General features: G+C 38.6%; 1 protein-coding gene across 1 annotated transcript; it reads left to right on the top strand.

The window, feature by feature from the left end:
• The first annotated feature begins 570 nt into the window (after nucleotides 1-570).
• On the top strand, nucleotides 571-18332 carry EIF2S3 (eukaryotic translation initiation factor 2 subunit gamma). Its single transcript, XM_004435206.3, has 12 exons — nucleotides 571-720; nucleotides 1299-1362; nucleotides 2330-2457; nucleotides 2545-2666; nucleotides 5309-5403; nucleotides 6653-6811; nucleotides 7853-7987; nucleotides 9814-9908; nucleotides 10353-10497; nucleotides 13049-13218; nucleotides 13801-13973; nucleotides 17908-18332. Exons 1-12 carry the CDS (start codon nucleotides 652-654, stop codon nucleotides 17969-17971), a joined length of 1419 nt encoding a protein of 472 aa, XP_004435263.1. The 5' UTR covers nucleotides 571-651; the 3' UTR covers nucleotides 17972-18332.
• Nucleotides 18333-26623: the final 8291 nt, after the last annotated feature.

The following is a 26623-nucleotide window of genomic DNA, read 5'->3' as shown; positions in this document are numbered from 1 at the left end:
CTCTGAGAACAAGTTAAGGACTTTGCTTTCGCAATCTCTGGGTCACTGAGCAGTTCACCAAACCTCCGCTCGAGGGCGCCCTCCCCGCGGCCCGTCAGGTGACGCGCGGCGCCGTTAAGCACGGCCAGCTCAAAGCGCGGCCTCTTCCCGGCCAACAGCCCAGTCACAGGCGGGCCAGACCCCGAGCCGACCTCACTTTTTAAATTATGGGTATCGGAAAAGAAAGACATTCCCACTGTCTGTCCTCACACCGAGATAAGATTCCCAGGTTCCCGGAAACTCTTTCCGCTATCCCCACGGGAAACGGAAATGGCTTCTCGCTCGCCAGCGCGCGCGTCGGTTGCATCATCCGCCTAGCAAGGGGCCTTTTTCTGGGGCTGCCCTCAGCGTTGCCTGCATAAATAGCCAACAGGTCTGCGACGAATGGATCCCAAAACTTTGCCTCGTGATTTGTAGTCAGCCTGCCGGCAGGCACTACATAAACCCAAGCAGAGAGAAGACCAAGCAGTGAGGCCCGTGCTGCACCGATCACCCTCCTTTCCCAGGCCGGCGCCTTAGTCAGCCTTCCCGCCTCCGCTGCCCCGCCCCGCACAAGGGGGCCTGCGTACAGTCAGGCAGTAGCCGGCGCGACTTCCTTCCTCTCCGGGCAAGATGGCTGGGGGCGAGGCTGGAGTGACTCTAGGGCAGCCGCATCTTTCTCGCCAGGATCTCGCCACCTTGGTAAAGTTCCCCTGTGGGAGGATGGGGAGTAAGCTGAGGAGTGGGGATGACCGAGCGTCCCGGGAGGCTTTGAGGCGAGGCAATGCCGAGCTGTCGGGAGCGTGGGGTAGGAGGGAGCCCCGGAGCCCGCCGGGTTAAGCCGCGCTCGCGCCGCCGCCTGCACCTCCGCAGGTCCGCGAGCTGGACCTGGGGATGTGAGATCGTGAGACCTCGAGACCCCGAAGGATTCGATTGGAAAGTCATAGTGTTAAATGTCATTGAGGTTTTAACTTCTTAAAGTCTGGGAAGGGAATGTCTACATTGTCCTCAGTGCTTAATGCTGTCAAGGTTGGGGGGCTTCGGGCCTCCACATCTCCCACAGTGAGCGGAGGTGTAGTCTTGTATAACGATGAAGGAGTCTTAGGGCTTCCCAGTCTTCAGAGTACCAGATTGCTTATACAGGAAAAGCGTTTTAGAAGTAGAAGAGAGCTAGCTGTTCAGATAGTGGCGAGCTGTAGGTAGCAAATATGGTTGAAGAAAAAGTTGTGATTTGTGTTACGTACAGCGATTTAGAATAAAAATAGTATGTTTGATTACAGGATGTTACGAAGTTGACGCCACTTTCACACGAAGTTATCAGCAGACAAGCCACCATTAATATAGGTAAGTTAAGAATAGCTTGGAGGCCTCCCTTGCTTGATCTCCTGCAAGTAATTTTAACCTCTCTCTTTGTGTGATGACCTGAATTATATGAGGATGCAGATATTCAAGACATAGATGTTGAGCCCTTGTGAGCAAAGCACCTACTAGATTTTTTGGGAAGCATGTTTCCCGTGCCTGGCTTATAGACTAGAAGAGAAGATATAGACACATGAAAAGTTAATAGCGTAAGGCAATATGTAGTCATATGTAACAGTTTAAGGAAGAGGTGAAAATTCAGCTGTACTGACCACACAGAGTTATTGCAAGGGCAGAGTTTGTGAAAGTTTTATTTGCTATATATGCTATTGTTAAGTAGAATACTTTTTTTTTCTTAATTGGCATCTAGAACTTTAGAGGAGAAGTTATGTTGACTGAGTGTAAATTTTTGGTATTTGAGAGTCTGTACAAACAGCACAGTAAAACCTAGTTAAAGGTAAGGTTCTGCCACAAGGCTATTAAAAAGTTATAAGATATATGCTACCCTTGGCAGCATTACCATGATTAAATCTAGGTTGTTTTCATGCGTTCATTTTTGTTATGTTAGGATTCATCATACCTATTTACTTCACTCTGGAAATGCTGGAAAGTTTCTTAATATATAAGATTTTAAGTACTTTTTATTGAGTGTTCATTTTAAATGAAGGTAGTGTTTTCTGTGATTAAAAACATAAGATGAATAGTTTTTATTATGGTGAGTATGGTTTTTAAACAAGGTTGTCAGTTACATAGAAAGTTCTCTTTAGTCCTGTATCAGATTAAGTTTTTAGTAGGAAAGGATGTATAGCAGGAAAAATCAAAAGTAATTGTTGGTTTTACATTGATATTTACGGTTAGTTATGGCTTTGGGTTTTCCACTCTTAACACTATTTGAAAAAACATCTGGTGTAATTGAGTACACATGAATTAATTTTTTGTACTTTGTCTACAGGTACAATTGGTCATGTAGCTCATGGGAAATCCACAGTTGTAAAAGCTATTTCTGGAGTTCACACTGTCAGGTTCAAAAATGAACTGGAAAGAAACATTACAATCAAACTTGGATATGCTAATGCTAAGGTGAGCTGTGTACTGTGAAACTAGAACCTAGCTTTAATTTTTGAACATGCAGGTAAATCTAAATCTTTTTTTGATTGGAACTTTCAGATTTATAAACTTGACGACCCAAGTTGTCCTCGGCCAGAATGTTATAGATCCTGTGGAAGCAGTACACCCGATGAGTTTCCTACAGACATTCCAGGGACCAAAGGGAACTTCAGATTAGTCAGGTAACCACTTCCGTGCTAAAAACACTTTACACTTCATATTTTATTGTCTTATGATTTGTGTTTTTTGAAATATTTAACTGAGATGTTAAACAGTGAACCTAATTGCTGATTTTCCATTATTTTATGTTTTTATTGTCTATAATGACAATAATTTGAACAGTCAAGTATTTAAACCTAAGTTAAAATACTTACATCTAAGTTCTCCAAAGGAAAAGTATCACATAAGCAGAATGAAAGGGAGGGAAACACAGCTCATTGAATTTAAGGGATTCTTTTTGCCAGGCTTCCTAAATTTCTTTTAAACAATGTTATTTCTATTTCTTAGATAAGGGAGGAACAAAGCCATTCTTTTTTTTTTTTTTTGTGAGGAGGATCAGCCCCGAGCTAACATCCATGCTAATCCTCCTCTTTTTTTTTTTGCTGAGGAAGACCGACTCTGAGCTAACATCTATTGCCAATCCTCCTCCTTTTTTTTTTTTTTTTACCCAAAGCCCCAGTAGATAGTTGTATGTCATAGTTGCACATCCTTCTAGTTGCTATATGTGGGACTCGGCCTCAGCATGGCCGGAAAAGTGGTGCGTTGGTGCGCACCCGGTATCCGAACCTGGACCGCCAGTAGCGGAGCGTGCGCACTTAACCGCTAAGCCACAGGGCCGGCCTGGAACAAAGCTATACTTAATTACTCCTCTTAAATACATGGGCTTGTTACCCACCTGTTTTCTGAGTATGATTGCATATCCTGGTTCTTTATCAGAGGATACTGACATCCGCCTAGTGATGTTTATGGGGTTTGGGGATGCCCCACAAGGAAATTTTAGATCTGGGGCAGAGTTGGAACTAGGGAGAGGTGAGTGAGACCCAAAATTTAAGAAGGGGGGAATGCTAAAAAAAACTCAGTAATCAAGATAAATAGTATTTTATTTTTTATTTATTTATTTTTTTAATATCGATTCATTTAGAGTGTGTGTGTGAGAGAGTGTGTGAGTATGTGAGAGAGAGAGGAAGATCAGCTCTGAGCTAACATCTGTCGCCAATCCTCCTCTTTTTGCTGAGGAAGACTGGCCCTGAGCTAACATCTGTGCCTATCTTCCTCTACTTTATATGGGACGCCGCCACAGCATGGCCTGACAAGCAGTGTGTCAGTGCACGCCCGGGATCCGAACCTGGGCCACCAGCAGCGGAGCGTGCACACTTAACCACTATGCCACCGGGCAGGCCCTAAACAGTATTTTAATGCAATTCTTTTGAAATTAATGCAAAGAAATTGTCATAAACAGAATATCATTTTTTTAAATAGAGACAGGTTCAAATTACTCATTTTTTTCTTTCTTTCTTTCTTTTTTTTTTTTTTTTCTTGCTGAGGAAGATTCTCCCTGAGCTGACATCTGTGCCAGTCTTCTTCTATTTTGTATATGGGTCACCGCCACAGCATGGCTGCTGATGAGTGGTATAGGTCCGTGCCCGGGAACCAAACCTGGGCTGCCAAAGTGGAATACACCAAACTTAACCACTAGGCCACGGGGCCAGCCCCTAATTTTGATTTTTAAAAAACTTTAAATATTTATTTTGATTACTGGGTTTTTTGGCATCCCCTTGAATTTTGTACCTGAGGCAAGGACCTCACTTGCCTCACTCTAGTTCTGGCCCTGATCAGGGATCAGCAGACTTTTTCTGTAAAGGGCCAGATAGTAAATATTTTCTGCTTTGCAGGCCATAGGTTCTCTGTTGCAACTACTTATCTCTGCTCTTTTGTTATGAAAGCAGATGTGATGTGCATAAGTGAGTATGGCAGTGGGCAGTTTGCTGACTCCTGTTTTAGATCAGGATAGTGTGTGCATACAATTTTTAAAAATAATGATTCTGAATGAGTAGCATAGTTTTGTTAAAATAGTGCTGCCGTCTCCAGTTTAGATTGGCAGTTCCAGCTTTTCAAAATGCTAGAGAAATTTTTGGCAGATTATTTTTTCAGATGGCAATGCCCATTCTGTTAACACTGTTTTGGCTTTGAAATCAATGACATTCCCGATATACACTCTATATCATATTCTATACCATATTCACTTTGATTGGATTTGGGAGTTTCTGTCCCTTCAGTTATTTCTACACATAGCTAATTTCATAGCTTTGTAATGATCTGCAGTGATTTTACTCTGAGCCAGTAGGTAATCTTATTTCCAAAGTCTAGAAATGCTAAATCCTGTAACCACTTGACTTTACAGCAGTAAGAATTAATTCCATATTCTGATTCCATATTCATATGTAATATTCATATTCTGTATTTAAAGTGATTTATTTTGTTTTTTTGTGTGTGTGTGAGGAAGATTTGTCTTGAGCTAACATCTGTTGCCAATCTTCCTCTTTTTTTTTTTTTTTTGCTTGAGGAAGGTTAGCTCTGAGCTAACATCTGTGCCAGTCCTCCTCTATTTTGTATGTGGGTTGCCGCCACAGCATGGCTGACGAGCGGTGTATGTCCGCGCATGGGATCTGACCTTGTGAACCCAGGCCGCTGAAGCGCAGTGGGCTGAACCCAACTGCTATGCTACGGGGCCAGCCCCTAAAGTAATTTCATTTTAAGAAACCTATAACTTGCACATTGAAGTATAGATTGATCTTAGGACTGATTGTTGTTTCTCAATTGTTAGACATGTTTCCTTTGTTGACTGTCCTGGCCACGATATTTTGATGGCTACTATGCTGAATGGTGCAGCAGTGATGGATGCAGCTCTTCTGTTGATAGGTAAATACATCAGAATTGGTTTGGACGAATCAGTGTGGAGCATATCCAAGATGAAATATTTAAGGAGAAACTAAGGCCCTTAAGAGCCATATCCATTACCTAAGGGTCAAGTTAATGGGAAGTAACATGTCATCCAGGATGACACCCTGCCTACCAGATAGACCTAGGGCTGATATCTTGTGGGAATTCTTACAGTAGTATGTATTTTTAAAAAGTCAGTAGTGCATTTTCCCCACTTAGATCACATGAAATGATTTATTATTTTAGTTATATATTTACATGTAAAAGTAGATATATGGTTTTTTTTTTTTTTGTCTCTGAGTTGTTCACTGCAACATTGATGTATAATGGTTTTATTTACTTGTAAATCTCATTCGTAATAAGTGCTGAAGTCTAGACTTGAATTGAGGTTTTCAGGGCTAGGATTGTGCTACTTTCCTTATGTGAGCTGTTGAGAGATTTTGTTGCTGTGAGATATAATTTTTAAAAGTATGCCAAGTGGATATAGTACAGGACACCTGAATGTCACCGCCTAGGGAGGATGATCGTTGGAGTGCCCAATAAAACATGCCTATTTCTTTATAATACACTGTCGGTTATCTTGGCAGTTATGTTCTTCCCTCCCATTGTTAGATAGTAGCCTCTGATGGTAGTTGAAACCCCTCTTAATTACTCTCTGCCCCTCAGGATCTTGACTGGGCCAGAACATCTCTAACACTAGATAGAGCCAGAGGGCTATACCTTATCCCTGAGCAAAACCTGAGGGCAGACCCTGAGATGCCAGACTTGTTGATTCCAAACTTCTTGCTTAGGACCAGGAATGGGAGGCTCCAGTGAATGCAGGCACAGAGGGTGAAGCAGGGGCAAAAGGTGGATGCTTGGTGATGTCCAAGACTTTTGCCTTGAATAGGGCTAGGGCATTCAAATGTTTCCTTTATTATATGCCAGCTAATTTTTTTTTTTGGTAGTAAAACACACATAACATAAAATTTACCATTTTAGCCCATTTAAAGTGTACAATCCAGTGACATTTAATATATTCACGGTGTTGTACAAGCATCACTGCTATCTAGTTCCAGAACGTTTTCATCACTCCAAAAGGAAACCTCGTGCCCATTAAACAGTCCCTCTATTCCCCTTCCCCCCAGCCCCTGGCAACCACTAATCTGCTTTCTGTCTCTTATGGATTTGCCTGTTCTGGCAAATATTTCTAGCTAATTCTCATGCATCTTTTTTATTCATCATCTAGCTGGTAATGAGTCTTGTCCTCAGCCTCAAACTTCTGAACACCTGGCTGCTATAGAAATCATGAAACTGAAGCATATTTTGATTCTGCAAAATAAAATTGATTTGGTAAAAGAAAGCCAGGCTAAAGAACAATATGAACAGATCCTTGCATTTGTACAAGGTAAGAAGCCATAATATCTAATAAATCTATGAATCACTTTGAGAGGCATTTAATCCAGATATCAGATGTTAAATTAACTTTTAATATAATAGGTTATCTAAAACAGGGTGAACTTCTGGGTCTTAAGTCTTATTTTTCTCTACCTACTGCTTGTTAGCCACCTGATAGAACTAGTGAAATCTGTGTTTCTGAATTTGATAAACTAAAGTACATTTTTGCTGACCAAAAGTTAGAACTGAATTTGTGTTCCGGAGACTAGCAATCAGATTAAAAAAAAATCCTTCTCAGTGATGGTAAAATGAACAAAAGCATATTTAAAAAAAAAATAAGTATTACACCATTTATTCTTACTGGGTAGCTACTTTGAAAATTGGAACTGAAAGTGATTTATTTAATCTTCCTAGTGTCCCTTTCTCTAACAGCACAGTGTTTCTCATTTCAGGGAACACAAGATGCATCGTATTGTTGACATCTCTTTTAGCCTGGTTTTTCTTGTTAGAAAGGTTGACTTCCTATGAACCCAGTTCTATCATAATGAAAAAGAATGTGTCACTTTAATTAAAATCTAATTATGTCTGGTCCATTTCTTTGACCAGCCTGTTTGACATGTACTTAATAAGGATCAAATATTATATGTGCCAGCAGTTTTGATTAGCAAAGAGTCTGTAATTTTATCTTGACATTTAAAAGGGAGGTTAATTACATGTTATTAGAAATCTTTCAACTAGTAAAATGCTCTTTCCCGGGAGTGTTAGTATTTTATTCCTTTAAACAGGTTTATCATTTTAGTATATTAAATATATGTTAATATATTTTAACATTTTTTTTCCTTAATGGGAATAGCATTCATTTTCAGGAGTAAAAACATACGTAGAATACTACCACCTTTCTAAACAGAATTATCACTTTCTGCCTGTTGTTGGCAGTTGCGTAGGGATGTTTAGGTATCTCTTTTAGTAAACGTAACTGTTTCATGTAACATGTATAGAGCAAGTTCTGTAAAACTGAAGAATTGTGATCTTTCTGAATTTTGTCATATAGGTACAGTAGCAGAAGGAGCTCCTATTATTCCAATTTCTGCTCAGCTGAAATACAATATTGAAGTTGTCTGTGAGTACATAGTAAAGAAAATTCCAGTACCTCCAAGAGACTTTACTTCAGAACCCCGACTTATTGGTAAGTGATAGGATTTGTCTTTAACTCTTAATTTGATCTTTTCCACATTGGTGATTCCCCTTTAAGGGTGTTTATTAATTTTTCCTGTTTCTGCAGAGGTGATAATAAATTACAATCTCCATAAAAATTTTTTTGAAATCCATTAATTCTGTGTTATACTGACTGCTACATTGCATTGATGAGGGGTGGAGTCCTGAATACAGAAGGAACTTTTAACCTTTTTGTGCTCAGTATATGGTGTGTTGTATGATCAAGATGGAGTAATACAGTATTCTCTATGGAATTACAATGTTTCATTCAGGAACAGGATAGTGGTATTATGCAAAGTGAAATAAGTCAGAGGGAGAAGGTCAAATACCGTATGATTTCCTTCATTAAGTAGTAGATAACAACAACAACAAACAAACACATAGAGACAGAGATTGGATTGGTGGTTACCAGAGGGGAAGGAGGGAGGGAGGAGGGCGAAAGGGATACTTCAGCACATGTGTGTGGTGATGGGTTGTAATTAGTATTTGGGTGGTGAACGTGATGTAATCCATGCAGAAATAGAAGTGTAATGATGTACACCTGAAATTTATACAATGTTATAAACCAATGTTACTGCAATAAACAAAAAATTAAAAAAAAAAAAAAGGAACAGGATGGTAGAACTTCCATACAAATGATTTCATTGTACCATTAATGAAGATTTTCATGTCCCTTGCACTTTATTTAAGTTCGTAGTACCAATATTGGTATAATTTGATCATCTAAGCTTGTGGTTCCTACACAGAGATGTAGGAGCCTTTTCAAAACAGACATTTGAGCCCCTCCAAGTCTTCACTCGGCGCCCCTTGTGTGTTGTGGGAAGTGTTCTCCTCGGTGATTGTGATGCATACCCCTTGTTAAGGGTCACTGCCCTCAGGGACCTAAGTGTAGGTCATGTAGTCCTATAGTTCTTTTGTAGTTTTTTTTGTGTGTGTGTGAGGAAGATCAGCCCTGAGCTAACATCCATGCTAATCCTCCTCTTTTTGCTGAGGAAGACCGGCTCTGAGCTAACATCTATTGCCAATTCTCTTCCTTTTTTTTTCCTCAAAGCCCCAGTAGATAGTTGTATGTCATAGTTGCACATCCTGCTAGTTGCTGCATGTGGGACGCGGCCTCAGTATGGCCGGAGAAGCGGTGCGTCAGTGCGTGCCCAGGATCCGAACCTGGGCCGCCAGTAGTGGAGCTCGCGCACTTAACCGCTAAGCCATGGGGCCGGCCCTCTTTTGTAGTTTTAAAACTAAATTTTTATTTTACAAGTCATATGATATAGAGGTATATAAAGAAACAATGATCTCTCTGCCTGCCACTTCTAGCCCCTTAGCTCTGAAGTAACCAAAATTAGCAGTTGGTGTGTAGTATTCCCACACCTTTCTTTTTCTTCATATCATCATGTATAAACATACATGTTTCTTGTTTTAGTTTTTCTTTGTGGAAGTGGGATCATCCTATGCATGTTATTTTTGTAACTAGTTTTATTTTTTTTCTTAACCGTGTATGAGGGTTATCCTTCTAGATCATTACATGTGACTCTAACATTATTTTTTAATAGCTGCATGTTACTCCATAATATGAATGTACCATAATCCTATCAATGAACTTTTAAGTTATTTCTAATTTTTCCATCATAAGTAAGGCTGCAGTAAACCTAGTTGAGTAACAATACTAGAGTTTGTCACAAATTACCCCTCTGGTGTAAATCTTATGCGTCTACTATTTTAGAAAAGTTAACTTAGAATAATATTTTTTCTAAAGTTAAAATGAACAGAATTGGCTTGATTTGTTTTGTTTTCTTTTAGTTATTAGATCCTTTGATGTCAACAAACCTGGCTGTGAAGTTGATGACCTTAAGGGAGGTGTAGCTGGTGGTAGTATTCTAAAAGGAGTATTAAAGGTAAACTGGATTTTGGTTGTTGGGTCTTTCTTTTGTTTGGTTTTCCCTTGTCTTAATCAGGAAAATAGTATGGACACTCCAAATTGAAAAATAAAATTTTTTTTATGGTGTCTATACTTGATAGAGATTTCTTTGTTTACTTTTATGTCTTTTGATGTGTCTGTCCTCTAACTTTATAGGCTCTTTATGAGTATGTAGCACATTTTATATGGGGATAGCCTTGTGTGGTAGGTAGTTAGAAACAGTTGGGTGGTTCTGGTTTTGAAGATGTCTTCCACATCTTTTTTTTTTTTTTTTTTTTTTTTTTTTTTTTTGATAGTGATCTTTGAAATAGAGAAAGGGTTGCCTTTTTAGTTTTATGGTCTTCCTGTTGGGACTTTTTCTATATAAATGGAAATTGTGTTGTCCCACAGTAGTTGTAATTACTAATTTATATTTTTACAGGTGGGCCAGGAGATAGAAGTCAGACCTGGTATTGTTTCCAAAGATAGTGAAGGAAAACTGATGTGTAAGCCAATCTTTTCCAAAATTGTATCCCTCTTCGCAGAACATAATGATCTTCAGTATGCTGCTCCAGGAGGTCTTATTGGTAAGGATTTTCCTCTCATCCCTCTGCTTTTAATTTGTGGATATTCATGGTACTTTTCATGGGAAATGGATTACCCAAAAAGATATATTGTAGATTTTTTTTTTTTTTAAAGATTTTATTTATTTTCCCCCAAAAGCCCCACTAGATAGTTGTATGTCATAGTTGCACATCCTTCTAGTTGCTGTATGTGGGACGTGGCCTCAGCATGGCCGGAGAAGCAGTGTTTGGTGCGTGCCCAGGATCCGAACCTGGGCCACCAGCAGCGGAGCGCACGCACTTAACCGCTAAGCCACGGGGCTGGCCTATATTGTAGATTCTTAATTGGATATTTTAATAGTTGAATGGAGTAGGGGAACATACATGTGGTTAAGCTGTTGATTTTAGGTCATGAAATGGTTTCATGTGTTTTCTAAAAATTATTTTTAAGGTTAAAGAAGAATACATTTTGGGTTAGTATATAAAATAGCTCCTTGTTAGTAATAACAAAATGCGTTTTATGACCTAGCATTTAAAATACCTAACTTTACTTTGTGCATGTGTGTCTACATGGTTTTTAGTGTAGAAATGATTGTTTTTTATGTATGTTTTGCAAATGGAAAGTTACCCACAAATGTCAGTTGAATCATGTCAGATTGTATTTACACTGAGATGGAAATAAAAGAAGATAACTTCCATTGTGTAGGAAGTTACTGAGGTAATTTATGGATTTTTCTGGTCCCTTACAATGTAGTGTCTTAGCAGATACCTAGAACAAGGCCAGATTTAGTGAGAGTTAGAGGTACTGGACTTTTGGATTAAGGAAGGAAATGTGTGGTGAAGAGGGAGTTTGTCTTTTGGTGCTGTGGTTTTCGGCTGTATAATTCATTTCTCTGTTCTATCTTGTAATTAAGAGTTTACTGTATATGATTTTATCTGTTTTTTTTTATAAGGAAACTCTGGGAAAGTGGAAGTGTTTTTTTTTTTTTTTAATTTTATTTATTTATTTCTTTTTCCCCAAAGCCCCAGTAGATAGTTGTATGTCGTAGTTGCACATCCTTCTAGTTGCTGTATGTGGGACACGGCCTCAGCATGGCCGGAGAAGCAGTGCATCGGTGTGCGCCCGGGATCCGAACCCGGGCCGTCAGCAGCGGAGTGCGCGCCCTTAACTGCTAAGCCACAGGGCCGGCGCAGAAGTGTTTGTTTTTTTTTAATTTGACTTATAGAACTTTCCAAACATAAAAGCAGAGAGAATAGTGTAATGATAACCCTCATGTAGCCACCACCCAGCTTCAACAATTATCAATACAGTCTTGCTTCCTTTTTTTTTTTTTTTTTTTTTGGTGAGGAAGATCAGCCCTGAGCTAACATCCATGGTAATCCTCTTCTTTTTGCTGAGGAAGACCGGCTCTGAGCTAACATCTATTGCCAATCCTCCTCCTTTTTTTCCCCAGGGCCCCAGTAGATAGTTGTATGTCATAGTTGCACATCCTTCTAGTTACTGTATGTGGGACGCGGCCTCAGCATGGCCGGAGAAGCGGTGCGTCAGTGAGCGCCTGGGGTCTGAACCCGGGCCGCCAGTATCGGAGCGCGTGCACTTAACTGCTAAGTCTCGGGGCCGGCCCTGCTTCATTTTTATAGCTTCTTCCTTCTCCCCATTGAAAGACAACAGCTAAAGTATTTTGAAATGGATCCCAGGAATCATATATGAAGTCTTTAAGCTATCTTTTTTTTTTTTTTTTTTGTGAGGAAGATCAGCCCTGAGCTAGTATCGATGCCAATCCTCCTCTTTTTACTGAGGAAGATTGGCCCTGGGCTAACATCCGTGCCCATCTTCCTCTAGTTTATATGGGATACCGCCACAGCATGGCTTGACAAGTGGTGTGTCGGTGCGTGCCCAGGATCTGAACCTGCGAATCCTGGGGCGGCTGAAGCGGAGCGTGCACACTTAACCACTATGCCACTGGCTGGCCCCCTCAGCTATCTTTTTTTTTTTTCCCCTTTTTCTCCCCAAAGCCCCAGTAGATAGTTGTATGTCATAGTTGCATATCCTTCTAGTTGCTGTATGTGGGACGTGGCCTCAGCATGGCTGGAGAAGCGGCGCGTCAGTGCACGCCTGGGATCCGAACCCGGGCCGCCCGTAGCGGAGCATGCATGCTTAACCACTAAGCCACGGGGCCAGCCCCTTAGCTATCTTTTTGATCAGACTTCCAGGAGAGAAATGGCAGGCAAATATTCTGCAAACTACTCATTATGAATTTTGTGTGTTTTCAACCTTCATTAATGATATTCAGACTCGTTTTTGAGTTAGGCTATTATTTCGGTTTGCCCTTTATTTAGAATTTAAATCAAGAAACTCTTTCCGTTCTCAAATGCCCAACTAACCCATGAGTTTACAGTTCTGTTTCTTCAGATAAAACAAGTATTTTGTCACACCTATGTAGCTATTACATGAGTATGAAAATGTAAGTGTGTATTAAGATGTATAGGTATATGCTGTACTTGTTTAAGTTTTTGGGTAAATAGCTTTATAGGAAATAAAAAGTTGGACTATATATATCTTATTTTATATCAGGAGTTGGAACAAAAATTGACCCCACTTTGTGCCGGGCTGACAGAATGGTGGGGCAAGTACTTGGAGCAGTTGGAGCTTTACCTGAAATCTTCACTGAGTTGGAAATCTCCTATTTCCTGCTGAGACGGCTTCTGGGTGTACGCACTGAAGGAGACAAGAAAGCAGCAAAGGTAAGTGCTTTCTGTAATTCCTGTTTCAAAAAAAAGTAACAGTGATGATAAGACCAGTTTTGACATTCATTCTTCTACAGTTAACACAGATTAAGGAAAAAAGTTGTGAGACTGACCCAGTGGTGTGGTGGTTAAGTTCACACACTCCACTTCGGGGCCCGGGGTTCATGGGTTCAGATCCTGGGCGCGGACCTACACACTGCTCATCAAGCCATGCTGTGGCGGTATCCTACATACAAAATAGAGGAAGATTGGCACAGATGTTAGCTCAGGGCCAATCTTCCTCACCAAAAAAAAAAGAAAAAAGAAAAAAAGGTGAATAAATTTCACTTACTGAAAATTGAGAACTTGTATATGGCAATCAGTTTAAAGTAAAACAAAATGGGAAAGTATGTCACGTATGACAGTGACATGACATTCCATTACCCATGTGATTTTTTTTAAAGTCTCAGTGAGATTAGATTGGCAGAGATGGAAAATTGCTGACATCTGTTGTTGGGAAGGATTTAGGAAAATAAGCAGTCATATTTGGAAAGCATTTTCTTCATTTTGGGCTTTATTTTTCCCAATTTGTCTCCCTAGGTGCAAAAGCTGTCTAAGAATGAAGTGCTCATGGTGAATATAGGATCCCTGTCGACAGGAGGAAGAGTTAGTGCAGTCAAGGCCGATTTGGGCAAAATTGTTTTGACTAATCCTGTGTGTACAGAAGTAGGAGAAAAAATTGCCCTTAGCCGAAGAGTTGAGAAACACTGGCGGTAAGTTTATTAGCCTTTGTCACTGTCTAATAAAACAGACACAATCAGTTTCCTTAAGTTCTTGGTGGTGTACACACACACTTTTCCTTGACTGCAGAAGTTGTTGTGGCTTTAACTCTCAACTGTTTATTCGTATGACTTTGAAATCTGTATTTCTAGCCCTGATTTGTGATAGGCACAACTTATGCAAAAACTAAGGAATTTAGGTTCAATATTTCTTTTGCCTTTGGCTTTTAAAAACTTATTTGGAAATAATTTCAAACCTAACAGGAAAATTACAAGTATTGTACACAGAACTCCTAGATTCCCTTTTCCCAGATACACAAATTTATTTCTGTGTGTCTATATATATATATATATATATATATAAACTCTTTTTTGAACCATATGAAGAGTAGATTGTATGTATCATGCACCTTGATCTCTTAACACTTCAGTGTATATTTTTTAAAAACAAGGATATTGTTTTATGTAACCACTTCATAAGTTTAGCATTGATAAAATACTGAAATTTACAGTCCATATTGCAGTTTTATCTCTTGTTCCAATAATGTCCTCTATGTCCCTCCAGTCTAGGATCATGTATTGCATTTAGTTTTCATGTCTCTTTGCTCTCTAATCTGGAACTTCCACAGCCTTTCTTTGTCTTACTTGACATTGATAATTTCGAGGAATACAAGCTAGTTGCTTTATAGACTATTCTTCAGTTTGTGTTTATCTGATGTTTCCTAAGATTAGATTTAGGTTGTGTATTCTTGGCTGGAATACTTATGTAGGTGATGATGTCTCCTCAGGGAATCACAGCCAGAGGCACATGATATCTGACTGCTCCTCCTTCTTGAGATTAATTTTGATGATGCAATCAGGGTGTTATCTAGTTTCTCCACTACATAGTTACTTTTTTTTTTTTTTACCTTGCAACTAAGAAGCATTCTGTGGAGAGACTCTTTGAGACTATGCAAATAACCTGCTCCTCATCAAATCCCACCCTCCCTGGATTTAGCATCCATCCATTGATGATTCTTACTGAATTGAGCTTGATTATAGTTATTGCAAAATGGTGACTCCCTCCCCCGCAACTCCACCACTCCTCATTTATCATTTGACATTCTTTCTTCCCCGTTATTTACTTATCTAGTTAAAGTATGAACTCATGGAGTCCTATTTTATTCAATAGGTTATGAGTCATTACTGTCCTTATTTATTTTGATGCCCAAATTGTCCAGGATTCGTCCAGTAGAGACCTTTCAGGCTGGCTCGTGTGTCCTTTTGACATGTCCCCATCATTTTTTTTTTTTTTAACAGTTCCTTATTTTCTGGCACAAGATGTTCCAGAGTCATCTTGTACCCGCCCCCTGCCCCACCCCCCACCCCCCGCTCCGGTTTAGAGTTGGCCATTTCTCCAAGGAACCCTGGTTCCTTTTACTGGGAAATGGTATTTAGAAATGAAGATGTGGGACCAGCCTGCTGGTGTAGCAGTTAAGTGTGCGTGCTCTGCTGCTGCGGCCCAGGGTTCAGATCCCGGGCACGCACTGATGCACTGCTTGTCAAGGCATGCTGTGGCGGCGTCCCATATAAAGTGGAGGAAGATGGGCACGGATGTTAGCCCAGGGCCAGTCTTCCTCAGCAAAAAGCGGAGGATTGGCGACAGATGTTAGCTCAAGGCTAATCTTCCTCACACACACAAAAAAAGAAATGAAGATCTGGGTGCTAGGTATGTGCATTACTCCTAAGGTACTATTGTGTCTAGGCCCTTTTGGTGGATAGTGCTAGAAAACATACACATATCTTTGACTCCTGACTCTTTGCTCTTTCCCTGGTTAGTTACTGAATCTGCCCTTTTCTTTCTATTCTGTGTGACCTCATCATAGCCTATACCACTATCATTTCACAGTTAAAAGTTATTGGAAAAGATTCCTAGTTTGCCTCTTTGCTACTTAAGAGCTCAGTCAAAATTAATCTTCCTAAAACATTTTTATCTAAAACGTTATTACTGTGCTCAATAATTTCTAGTAGCTTCTCACTACTTTCTGACATTCAGAACCTTTCTGGAAGCCTGCTTCGATGCCTTTTATGTTTCCTCCTGCTTTGTCTTATATAAACCTTCTAAATTAGACTATTCCGTGTCCTAATTGTCCCCATAATTATTCAAATCACCCTTGGCTCTCTGTTTTTTTCCTCACTACCTACCTTCCTTATTAAGGCTTCCATGATACTGTGCCCTATAATGGTCTCTCATCCTTATTGTTCAGAAGATCTGAATTATTACTTTCTAATTTAGACAGAGTTAAACTTTTTATTGTCTAAGTAAGCCTGCTTTGTGGTAATTTATGCCCGCTTGATTTTACTCTTTTGTGTATTATACTATTTGCTATTATAGACATACTAATTTCCAGTGTATTTTATTTTATTTATTTATTTATTTATTTTTTAAAGATTTTATTTATTTATTTTTTCCCCCCAAAGCCCCAGTAGATAGTTGTATGTCATAGTTGCACGTCCTTCTAGTTGCTGCATGTGGGACGTGGCCTCAGCATGGCTGGAGAAGCGGTGTGTCGGTGTGCGCCCGGGATCTGAACCCGGGCTGCCAGCAGCGGAGCGTGCGCACTTAACCGCCAAGCCACAGGGCCGGCCCTCCAGTGTATTTTAAAATTGTTGTTAGTGCCATCGAGTTGATTCTGACTCCTAGCAACCCTGTGTACAGCAGAGCTGAACCCTGCCTGGTGTTTTGCACCATCCTCTCACCTTCCAGTGCTATATCAGCTAATGCTCTGCAGCTATTCATAGGGTTTTCGTGGCCAGTTTTTTCAGAAGTGAGTGGCCAAATCCGTCCTTCCAGTCTGTCTTAGTCTGGAAGCTCTACTGACACCTGTCCACCATGGGTGATCCTGCTGGTATTTGAAATACCAGTGGCATAGCACTCAGCATCACAGCAACATGCAGCCACCAAAGTATGACAACCAACAGGCGGGTGGTGTGGTTCCCTGACAGGGAAACGAACCCAGGCCGTGGCAGTGAGAGCACCGAATCTTAACCACTAGACCACCAGGGTTGGCTATTTTAAAATAGGCTTAAACAGTAAACTTTCAAAAACTCTCAACATGGAATGTATCATTCTCACTTAGTTAGAATGGTACATTTCCTAGATTAAAACAGATTTTAAAACAAAGGATCTTTTTGAGTCTGCCCACTAATATAAGAAGATTCTATCGAAATGAAATTTTAGACTTTGCTTAAAAATTAGCAAGTATGTTAAAATCGTTAAAAGAAATGAGAGTGTCTGATTGATCCATACATTCTTTAGAATTGTGGTTTTAACCCATGTTTAGTTGAGTTTTGTTCTAGAAGCTACAGTTGAGGTAGCAATCCAGCCTGGTCATTGATTAGAGCAGACATCGAAGGAGGGAGCAGAGGTCCCTCTGCTGTTGAGAGTAATCTGCTTATAGACTATCTAGTCCTCTAGTTCTTCTCTTAATTTCCTTTACCAGCTAAGGTCATGCTAAAGCCATTGTGATCTGTTGAGGTGCTGTGAATGGTAAGAAAGCATTTTTCAAGGAGAAAAGGATAGAGAATGAGATTTTTTAAAAAAAAAATCAGACTGAAGTGGCTTGTGTGTCGACACGGTTCCTTAGGCAGACTGGAAGGCTCTTCGGCAGTTCTGAAGGGATAGATATATTTTGATAGAGTGAAGAGGAGCATATTTATAGCAGCAACTTTTGTTTGCTTTTCCTGTCATTCGTTCTGGCTAGAGCCCATCTTTCAGGGTATAAGAATCTAAGAAGATAGTGTAAGCTTTTTTTATGGAAAGGCAGGTTTTGGAAACAAATTCAAATTTAGCAGATAGGCAAGTAAAACCAGTTATGTCATATGATTGTGCGGTAATGATAATGAAATGGATGTAAAATTCACGATTTCTTTTATTTTCATTTTGCAGTTTAATTGGTTGGGGTCAAATAAGAAGAGGAGTGACAATCAAGCCAACAGTAGATGATGACTGAAGAATTCCAGTTAAATAATACATTTGGATGAAGTCGGAACTTCTCTTAATAACCTAGGGGTATATTTTCAAAGGAATGCTGGGGAATTAATTTCACAGCTCATTACCTTAGTAGTAGCTGTAAGGTTATTCTCATTTTTTGGTGATGAAAATTTAACCTCTAGTACTAAAATAGGACCTATAGTAAATGTAAAAATTGGCATAATGTTGGATTGAATCTACATTTTACCAGAAATTAATCATTCCCAAATAATGTCTAATATATGCATCATGCAGGTTTGAAATGAAACTGTTTGCTACAACCAGCCTTTGCTGTAGCACACGTATCACTGAACCTGTTTGAAATAAAACTTTTCTTCTTATTTTTCATGATTCATCTTTGAGTAGCTTCAGGCTTGAAGGATTGTTGTACCAGTAAACTTGAAGACACGGATTCTTGAAGACCAGCTTCCCTTTGCCTCATATATTATGTTGCTTTATCTTTGCAATTTTGAGTGAAAAAGAAATTAGTAGGTTCAAAGAAAATTATCCTTTAGAGCATGAGTGCTCATTCCCCATGGACACCCTTTTCTCTCCCCTTCCACTTTTCCTGGACTGGAACACAGGAAACTAGAGCCAGAAGTTCTCCTCACCCTCTCCCTGTGATGCCCTGCGATTGTTTCTGCATTGGTTAGGCCCATTGGAAAATACTGTTACACCAGATGATTCTAGATAAGTAACGAAGATCTTTGCAGGCCTTATTTTATGTTTTTTCTTAACTGCTTAATTGGTATGGTTATGATATAGATTCTAATATTAGTAATCTTTGGACCTTTCAAGAGGTAAAAGATGTTAGAAAGCAAAGGGTGAGCCCTTTGATTTTTAACTTATTCTCCATGTTCCTGCACTTTTCCTGTGCTGTGCTTTTTTATTTATCTTTTTGTTTCATAAGATTTTGTTAGAGCATTGGTTCTCAACTCTGGCTGACATTAGAATTTCTGGAGAAACTTAAAAAAAAAAAAAAAGATAGATATCTCACAGAGATTCTGATTTAGTTGGCTTGGGGTGGAGCCCAGGCATTGATATTTTTTAAAATTTCCCAGTGTTGAGAAACAAGTTTAGAGAGTAGAGTAGAGATTCTGTGTCAAATAACACAGAATCTTGCTGAGTTTTGGTAGTCTGATGTAATACTCCCTAGTTTGCTTTTCTTAAATTTGCATTTAATATGGGACTTGATGGCTACAGTCATGATATGTGCTCTTTTGGGCCTTGAAACTCCTGCCTTGTAGAAGTTTAGAAGCTGTGGCTATGAGTTGTTATTTAAGTTTATAAGTTTTGAGGAAGCATATTAACGTTACATACTTGATTGACTTTGAAGGGTTGTGTTATAGCGTGAAGAACGTGTTTAAATAAAGCAAGATTCTAATCCAGACATTAATTTTATATCTAACATATCCCCATGTGTTTTGTAATCACCTTCTACCAGAAATTCTGGAGTAGCCTAAGACCTGCAGCTTTGCAATAGTTGACTAATTTATTGTAATTAATCTCAAGTCAGAACTGAAACCAGAAGTCTCTTGTCTATTTCAAATATCCACATGAATTTCAGCAAATTGGCAAAGCACTGTGCTTAGTGTAAATGAGAATACACAAATATGAAAACAATGGGCCTTATTTTCATAGAACTTGAAGTCAGTGCAGTGATTCTCAGCAGAAGTTGTACCTCGTTGAGAATCTGCCTGTAATGTGATGTCATTGACAAAAGTACATTGCATATGTAAATCCTGTTGGCTCTCCCATCAAGATGTTTTCAGAATCTGACCAGTTCTCAGCACTTCGACTGCTACCATCCTAGTCAAAGCTACCAGTGGCTCTCACCTAGAATAGCCCTGTAACTCCTCCCTGCTTCCACACTTGCCCTACTGTAGTCTGTTTTCAACACAGCCAGAGTTACCCTTCTTGTAGGAGAATGGTATGTACAACTTTACGATAATAAATCGTAAAGTTAGTCTCACAGAAATGGGGGTGTGTGAGGACAGTCTATCTGACATCCAAATGATTTCCAGGCTGACCAGAAAGTTCTCTTCACTATTTCACTCTTTGTATATAACCTCCAAAGATGATGTTTGTGTGTTTGATTTTTGCAGAGGAAAAAGAACTTTTCTTCTAATGAGAGTGTACAAATAGCTGCACTCTCATAAAACTTCTGAAGTCCCATAAAACTTAATATGGTGAAGCTTCCAGTGAAATAGATGTGTTTCTGGAAATACATAAAAATTTTAAAAATTACCAAAAATGAAGCAGATACTCTTAAAATATTGATAATCAAGAAACTGAGGTTATTAAAATATTACCTCTGCTCTACAAGCTCACGAGACACATTCTGCCAAATTTCAAGGCATGGGTAATTCCTATTATTTAAATTGTTCCAGAATATAGGAAACGAAAGGGGACAAAAAAGGAGATATCCTAACTCAATTGTTCAAAATTATTATATCCCTGCTGCCCAAACCTGGAGAGAATACTATCAAAAACAAAAAAAATAAACCACCAGAGACCGTTTTCACAGATAAAGGTATAAAATCCATACTCAAACATTAGTAAGTTAAGTCCAGTGATATATTAAGGGAATAATACATTCTTGTGTATACATGGATGTTTTATAGGTTGAAAGAAAAAAACATACCTTGAAGATATATTTGATACAATTCAAAATTTTTTAAATGTAGGCAATGTGGAGAAGGAAACTTAACGATGTAGTTTACTTAACAGAGAACTATCAGCATTTTTAACGATGAAACCTTGGAACACAGTAACGTCCTTCCATAATGCCATTGGTGGGGTGAAAAGTTTCAGTAGGGTAAAATGTGGGGTTGTGAGGTTGATGAAATAAGTAGGGTGAGATTTGGAGAGTGGGAAGCAGTCATCAGTTGCATTACACTAGAATTCATGTTATTGTTTGGTTTCTCTATATTCTCATTAAGGTCTGGAACAAGTCAAGAATGTCAGCTACCACTTCAATTCTACAACATTATTCTCTGGGGCTTAACAAATGAGATAAATATTGAGAATGGAAGTGACAGAACATTTACAAGGTATAAGATTGTCTACCTACAAAATACAACCCAGAAACTGAAAAACTTGAACTAAGAGTTCAGTGAGGTGACAGAGGTCAAGATAAACATGCAAAAATTATTAGTTTACTAAATAATTTACTAATTAGTTTACACCACACACACACAAGTCAGAAAATGCAAGGGGTATAAACTATCCAGGTATAAATTTAACAAGAATATGCAAGATATATATGAATAAAAGTAACATTTATTGAAGGACAAAAAAGGAGATACGAATAATGAGAAAATAGGCAATATTCTTGGATGGGAGTACTCAAAATTGTACAGATAGCTGCCATTTTTTAAAATAAATTTAGTGCAATCAATAAAAATTTCAATAAGACTTTTTAAAGAACTTGTCCAGCTGATATTAAAGATTTGGAAAAGTAAATTCACAAGAATAGTAAATAAACTTTTGAAAAAGAATTATGATGGGAGAGTTGACATGCCACATTTTAGAACTTATATCAGAAGTGTGATATTGATGCAGAAATAGACCAATCATTTGAAAAACTTTACAACCAGATATAAGATTTCAGTAGTACATGCTATAGGCAGCATTCTATGTCAGTGAGGAAAAGGATAGATTATTTTTTAGTACAAATGGCTAGCCATTTGGGGATAAAAGATCTTTTTTTTTTACATTTTTTTTCTTTTGTGAGGAAGATGGGCCCTGAGTTGACATCTGCCAATCCTCCTCTTTTTGCTGAGGAAGACTGGCCCTGGGCTAACATCCATGCCCATCTTCCTCCACTTTATATGGGATGCTGCCACAGCATGGCTTGACAAGCGGTGTGTCGGTGTGCACCCGGGATCCGAACCGGCGAACCTCCGGCTGCCGCAGCGGAGCGTGCGCACTTAACCACTTGCGCCACTGGGCTAGCCCCTGAAAGATCTTTTATTTAAAATCTTATTTAAGATTTCATTTTGTCGAGACAAAATTATGAACAAAGAAAATTATTTAATAATTCAGATGAGGAAGGCAAAACAAATCCAAAAGCCATAAAGGAAAAGTTGACAGATCTGGTACATAAAAGTTCAAAACTTATGGCCAAAGATATTACGGATTTAAAAGATGATAGGTTGAGAGAAAATGCTTAAAACTTATATGACGTGCAAGATTAATAGTCTTAGTACAAATCAGTAAAATAAAAAAATAGAATTGGGACAAAATATATATTGCATCACTTTAGGTGGGCTAAAGACTAGCAGGAAGAGAGCTCATGTAGGTTCATGAGCGCACAGAATGCCACTGATTGGATTTGGGCAAAGATAGAAGTTAGTGGTAGTGAAGTGGTCCCACAGGCAGGAGCAAATGTGGCATCTCATCTCCATGGAGTTTTCTTTGTGCCTCAGACTCCACAACAGGGAAGCGCTGTGCCTCTGCAAATGACTTTCTTATAAGATAGGGTCTTGATCAGAGAAAATGAGTTTTGTGCTGGGCCATTTACTTTTATACTCAGGGATCATAATCACTGTTTAGGAAAAACTTAGACAAATGTTCCTCTTAATACTTGCACTTAAGGGAATGTTTACGAATATTAAGCATCAGAGTAATGTAATCACACTGCATAGAAGAAATACGAATACCCAATATACATTTGTAAAGTGCTCAGCCTATCTAGTAATAAGGAACATGCAACCTAATGATGTGATTCGTTTTCACTTATTAAAATTGGCAAAAATTGAAAAGATTTATAGCAGTCAGTGTTGGTGAGGATATATTGTTGGTGAGAAGTATAAACTGGTACATTCTTTAAAGAGGACAGTTTGATTATATCAAGATTTAAAATATCTCATCCTTTGACCCAGAATTCCATATCTGGGAATGTATCATAAAGAAATATTTGCTCATGTTCACAAAGATCTACATAGAAGGATGTTTATTCCAGCATTGTTTATTATAGCAAAAATTGTAAGGCACCTAAATGTTAGTCAAAAGGGAATGATGAAGTACGTTTTGTCTACATTTATTCTATTATGAAATAAAACAATAAGCCACCTTTGATTCAGCCCTAGTTAAAATTAAAGGTTAAATTGTTGGTCTCAAAAGTATTTTATGGGGCCAGCCCTTGTGGCCTAGTGGTTCAGTGGGCTCTGCTTCGGCGGCCTGGGTTCGGTTCCTGAGCGTGGACCTAAACCGCTCGTGTGTCGGTGGCCATGCTGTGGCGGCAGCTCACATACAAAAAGAGGAAGATTGGCAGTGGATGTTAGCTCAGGGTGAATCTTCCTCAGCAAAAAAAAAGAAAAAAAGAAAGAAAAAAATATATTTTATGAAAATCCCTGAGAGGAAATAATCTCTTTGACTTTAAGTGCTTTGAGAATTCATAATACAGTTTTGGTTGTTGCTCACCTCAGCAAAAAGAATGAAGAGAAGTGTCAAAGGAACAAGCTCCATGTCGGCATTAGCGTTGAATCTGTTAGAATCCTAAGTTTATTTTCTCAAACAAGTTTATAGGGATAAAGGCAAGACCAACAAGTGAATTCATGCCACTTACATAGTAGTGAAATTATACATTGAAGTTTATCACTATCGGGCTGGTATATCCATTACAATCTACATTCCTACAATAAATACTTTTTGTCAAATATAATTTCCTATTATAAGCACACAGTGAGTAATATATTTCCTACAACAAACATATAAAAAGACTTGGCAGGAATCATAACTTTAAGTATTATGCTCCAAAAGAGTTAACAGTAAATGCTTTATGTATGTCAGGAATATCACAGGAGCTTCAGCTCACCAGGAACACGTTTTAGTGATGACAAGATAGAGAATATGTATAGCTCAAACTTAAACAAGACCTTCATCCCCTGCGAATTCTCTTAAGTCTTGGGGACCTTATGATTTGTAAATCATCTTCAACCTTCTCCAAAGGGTTGTAAAAATACAACAAAACCTATTAGGCCAGTGGTTTATATTCTCAAAAGCACTAATTGAACAATCTTTTGTTTGTCTCAAAGTTTCTCAACTACTATTATGACTCATGGCCTATTTTTTTTCTTTTTTTTGGTGAGGAAGATTGACCCTGAGCTAACATCTGTTGCCAATCTTCCTCTTTTTGCTTCAGGAAGATTGGCCCTGAGCTAACATCTGTGCCAGTCTTCCTCTATTTTATATGTGGGTTGCTGCCACAGCATGGCTTGATGAGTGCTGTAGGTCCGTGCCTGGGATCCAAACCAATGAACCTGGGCTGCCGAAGTGGAATGCGCCAAACTTAACCACTACGCCACCAGGCCAGCCCCTTAAAATTAAACTTTTTATTATAAAATAATTGTGAATTCACATGCTGTTCTAAGAAATCATACAGCAAGATCCCAAGTACCCTTTGTGCAGTGTTCCCCAATGGTAACATCTTACAAGACTGTGGTACCATGTCACAACTAAGATACTGATATTGATACAGTCAAGACACAGGATTTTTCCATCACCAAGGATCCCTCATGCTGCCCTCATGTAACCACACCTGCTTTCCTCCTGCTCCCCCTCCTCCCCAGTCCTTCATCTCTGGCAACCACTAAAATGTTCTCCATTTCCATAATTTTGTCATTTCAAGAATGTTATGTAAATGGAATCACACCTTTTGGGATTGGCTTTTTTTTACTCAGTGTAATTCTCTGGAGATTCATCCAAGTTGTATGTATCAATAGTTCAATAATTCATTCTTTTTTATTACTGAAGAGTATTCCTTGGTATGGATGTACCATAGTTTGCTTAACCATTCACCCATTGAAGGACATCTTTCTTGTTTCCAGTTATTGCCTATTACAATTAAAGATGCTGTAAACATTCATGTATGAGTCTTTGTGTGAACTTAAGTTTTCAGTTTCTCCAGAATAAATGCCTAGGAGTGCAATTGCTGAATCATGTAGTAGTTGCATGTTTAGTTTTTCAAAAAACTGCCAGACTGTTTCCAGAATTGCTGTACTATTTTACATTCCCACCAGCAATATATCCAGTTTTTCCATATCCACAGCAGCATTTAGTGTGGTCACTTTTTTATTTTAGCTGTTCTGATATGTGTGTAGTGATATCTTATTGTGGTTTTAATTTGCATCTCTAATGGCTAATGATATTTGAACATCCATTCATGGGCTTATTTACCATCTGTGTATCCTCTTTGGTAAAATGTCTGTTCATGTCTTTTCCTCATTTTGTAATGGGATTATTTGTTTTTGTTGCAGTTGAGTTTTGAGATACTAATCCTTTGTCAGATATGTGGTTTGCATATATTTTCTCCTAGTCTGTAACTTGACTTTTTATCCTCTAAATAAGGTCTTGCACACAGCAAAATTTTACATTTCGATGAAGTTCAACTTACTGTTTTTCCTTGTATGGTACTTTTGGTGTTAAATCTAGGAACACTTTGCCTGACCCTAGGTTTTGGAGATTTTCTTCTATGTTTTTTTCCTAAAAGTTTTATAGTTGTATGTTTTACATTTAAGTCCACAATCCATTTTGAGTTAATTTTTGTATAAGGTGTGAGGTTTAGGTTGAGGTTCTTTTTTTTGCCTATGAATGTTCAATTGATCCAGCACCATTTGATGAAAAGACTCTCCTTCCTCCATTGAATTACTTTTTGCATCTTTGTCAAAAATCATTTGAGCATATTTATGTGAATCTGTTTCTGGGTTCTCTATTCTGTTCATTGATCTATGTCTATCCCTCTGCAAATGTTACACAATCTGGATTGCTGTAGCTATATATAAAATAAATCATGAAATCAGGTAGACTGATTCCTTCCACTTTATTCGTCTTTTTCAAAATAATTTAGCTATTGTAGTTATTTTTTCTTTCCATATAAATTTTAGGATAAGCTTCTCTATATCTATAAGAAATATTGCTGGGATTTTGATAGGAATTGCATTAAACCTGTGTATGAATTTGGGGAGAATTGACATCTTTTCTATGTTGAGTCTTCTAATCCATGAACACAGAATGTCTCTCCGTTTATTTAGATCTTGTATTTCTTTCATTAGTGTTTGGTAGTTTTCAGCATACAAATCCTATACATGTTTTGTTAAATTTACACCTAAGTATTTCATTTTTTTGACTGAATGTAAATGGTATTGTATTTTAAAATTTGGTGTCTATGTGTTTATTGCTAATATATAGAAATACAGTTGATTCTATTATTTTTTTTAATTTTTTTATTTTTGTGAGGCGATCAGCCCGGAGCTAACATCTGCCAATCCTCCTCTTTTTGCTGAGGAAGACTGGCCCTGGGCTAACATCCGTGCCCATCTTCCTCCACTTGATATGGGACGCCGCCACAGCGTGGCTTGCCAAGCAGTGCGTTGGTGCACGCCCAGGATCCGAACCGGGGAACCCCGGGCCGCCGCAGTGGAGCGCACGCACTTAACCACTTGCGCCACCGGGCTGGCCCCGAAATACAGTTGATTTTATATGTTTATTTTGTATCTTGTGACCTTGCTGAAGTTATTTATTAGTTCTAGGAGTTCTTTTATAGATTTTTTGCATACACATTCTTGTCTTCTGCAAATAGGGACAGTTTTCTTTCTTTCTTTCCAATCAAGATGCCTTTTATTTCCTT

The sequence above is a fragment of the Ceratotherium simum genome, chromosome X, assembly GCF_057802395.1.
Source record: "Ceratotherium simum simum isolate JZ-2026a chromosome X, ASM5780239v1, whole genome shotgun sequence".
NCBI classification, from domain to species: Eukaryota; Metazoa; Chordata; class Mammalia; order Perissodactyla; family Rhinocerotidae; genus Ceratotherium; species Ceratotherium simum.
The sequence above is the reverse complement of the archived record's forward strand: the minus strand, read 5'-3'. Positions and strand labels throughout refer to the sequence as shown.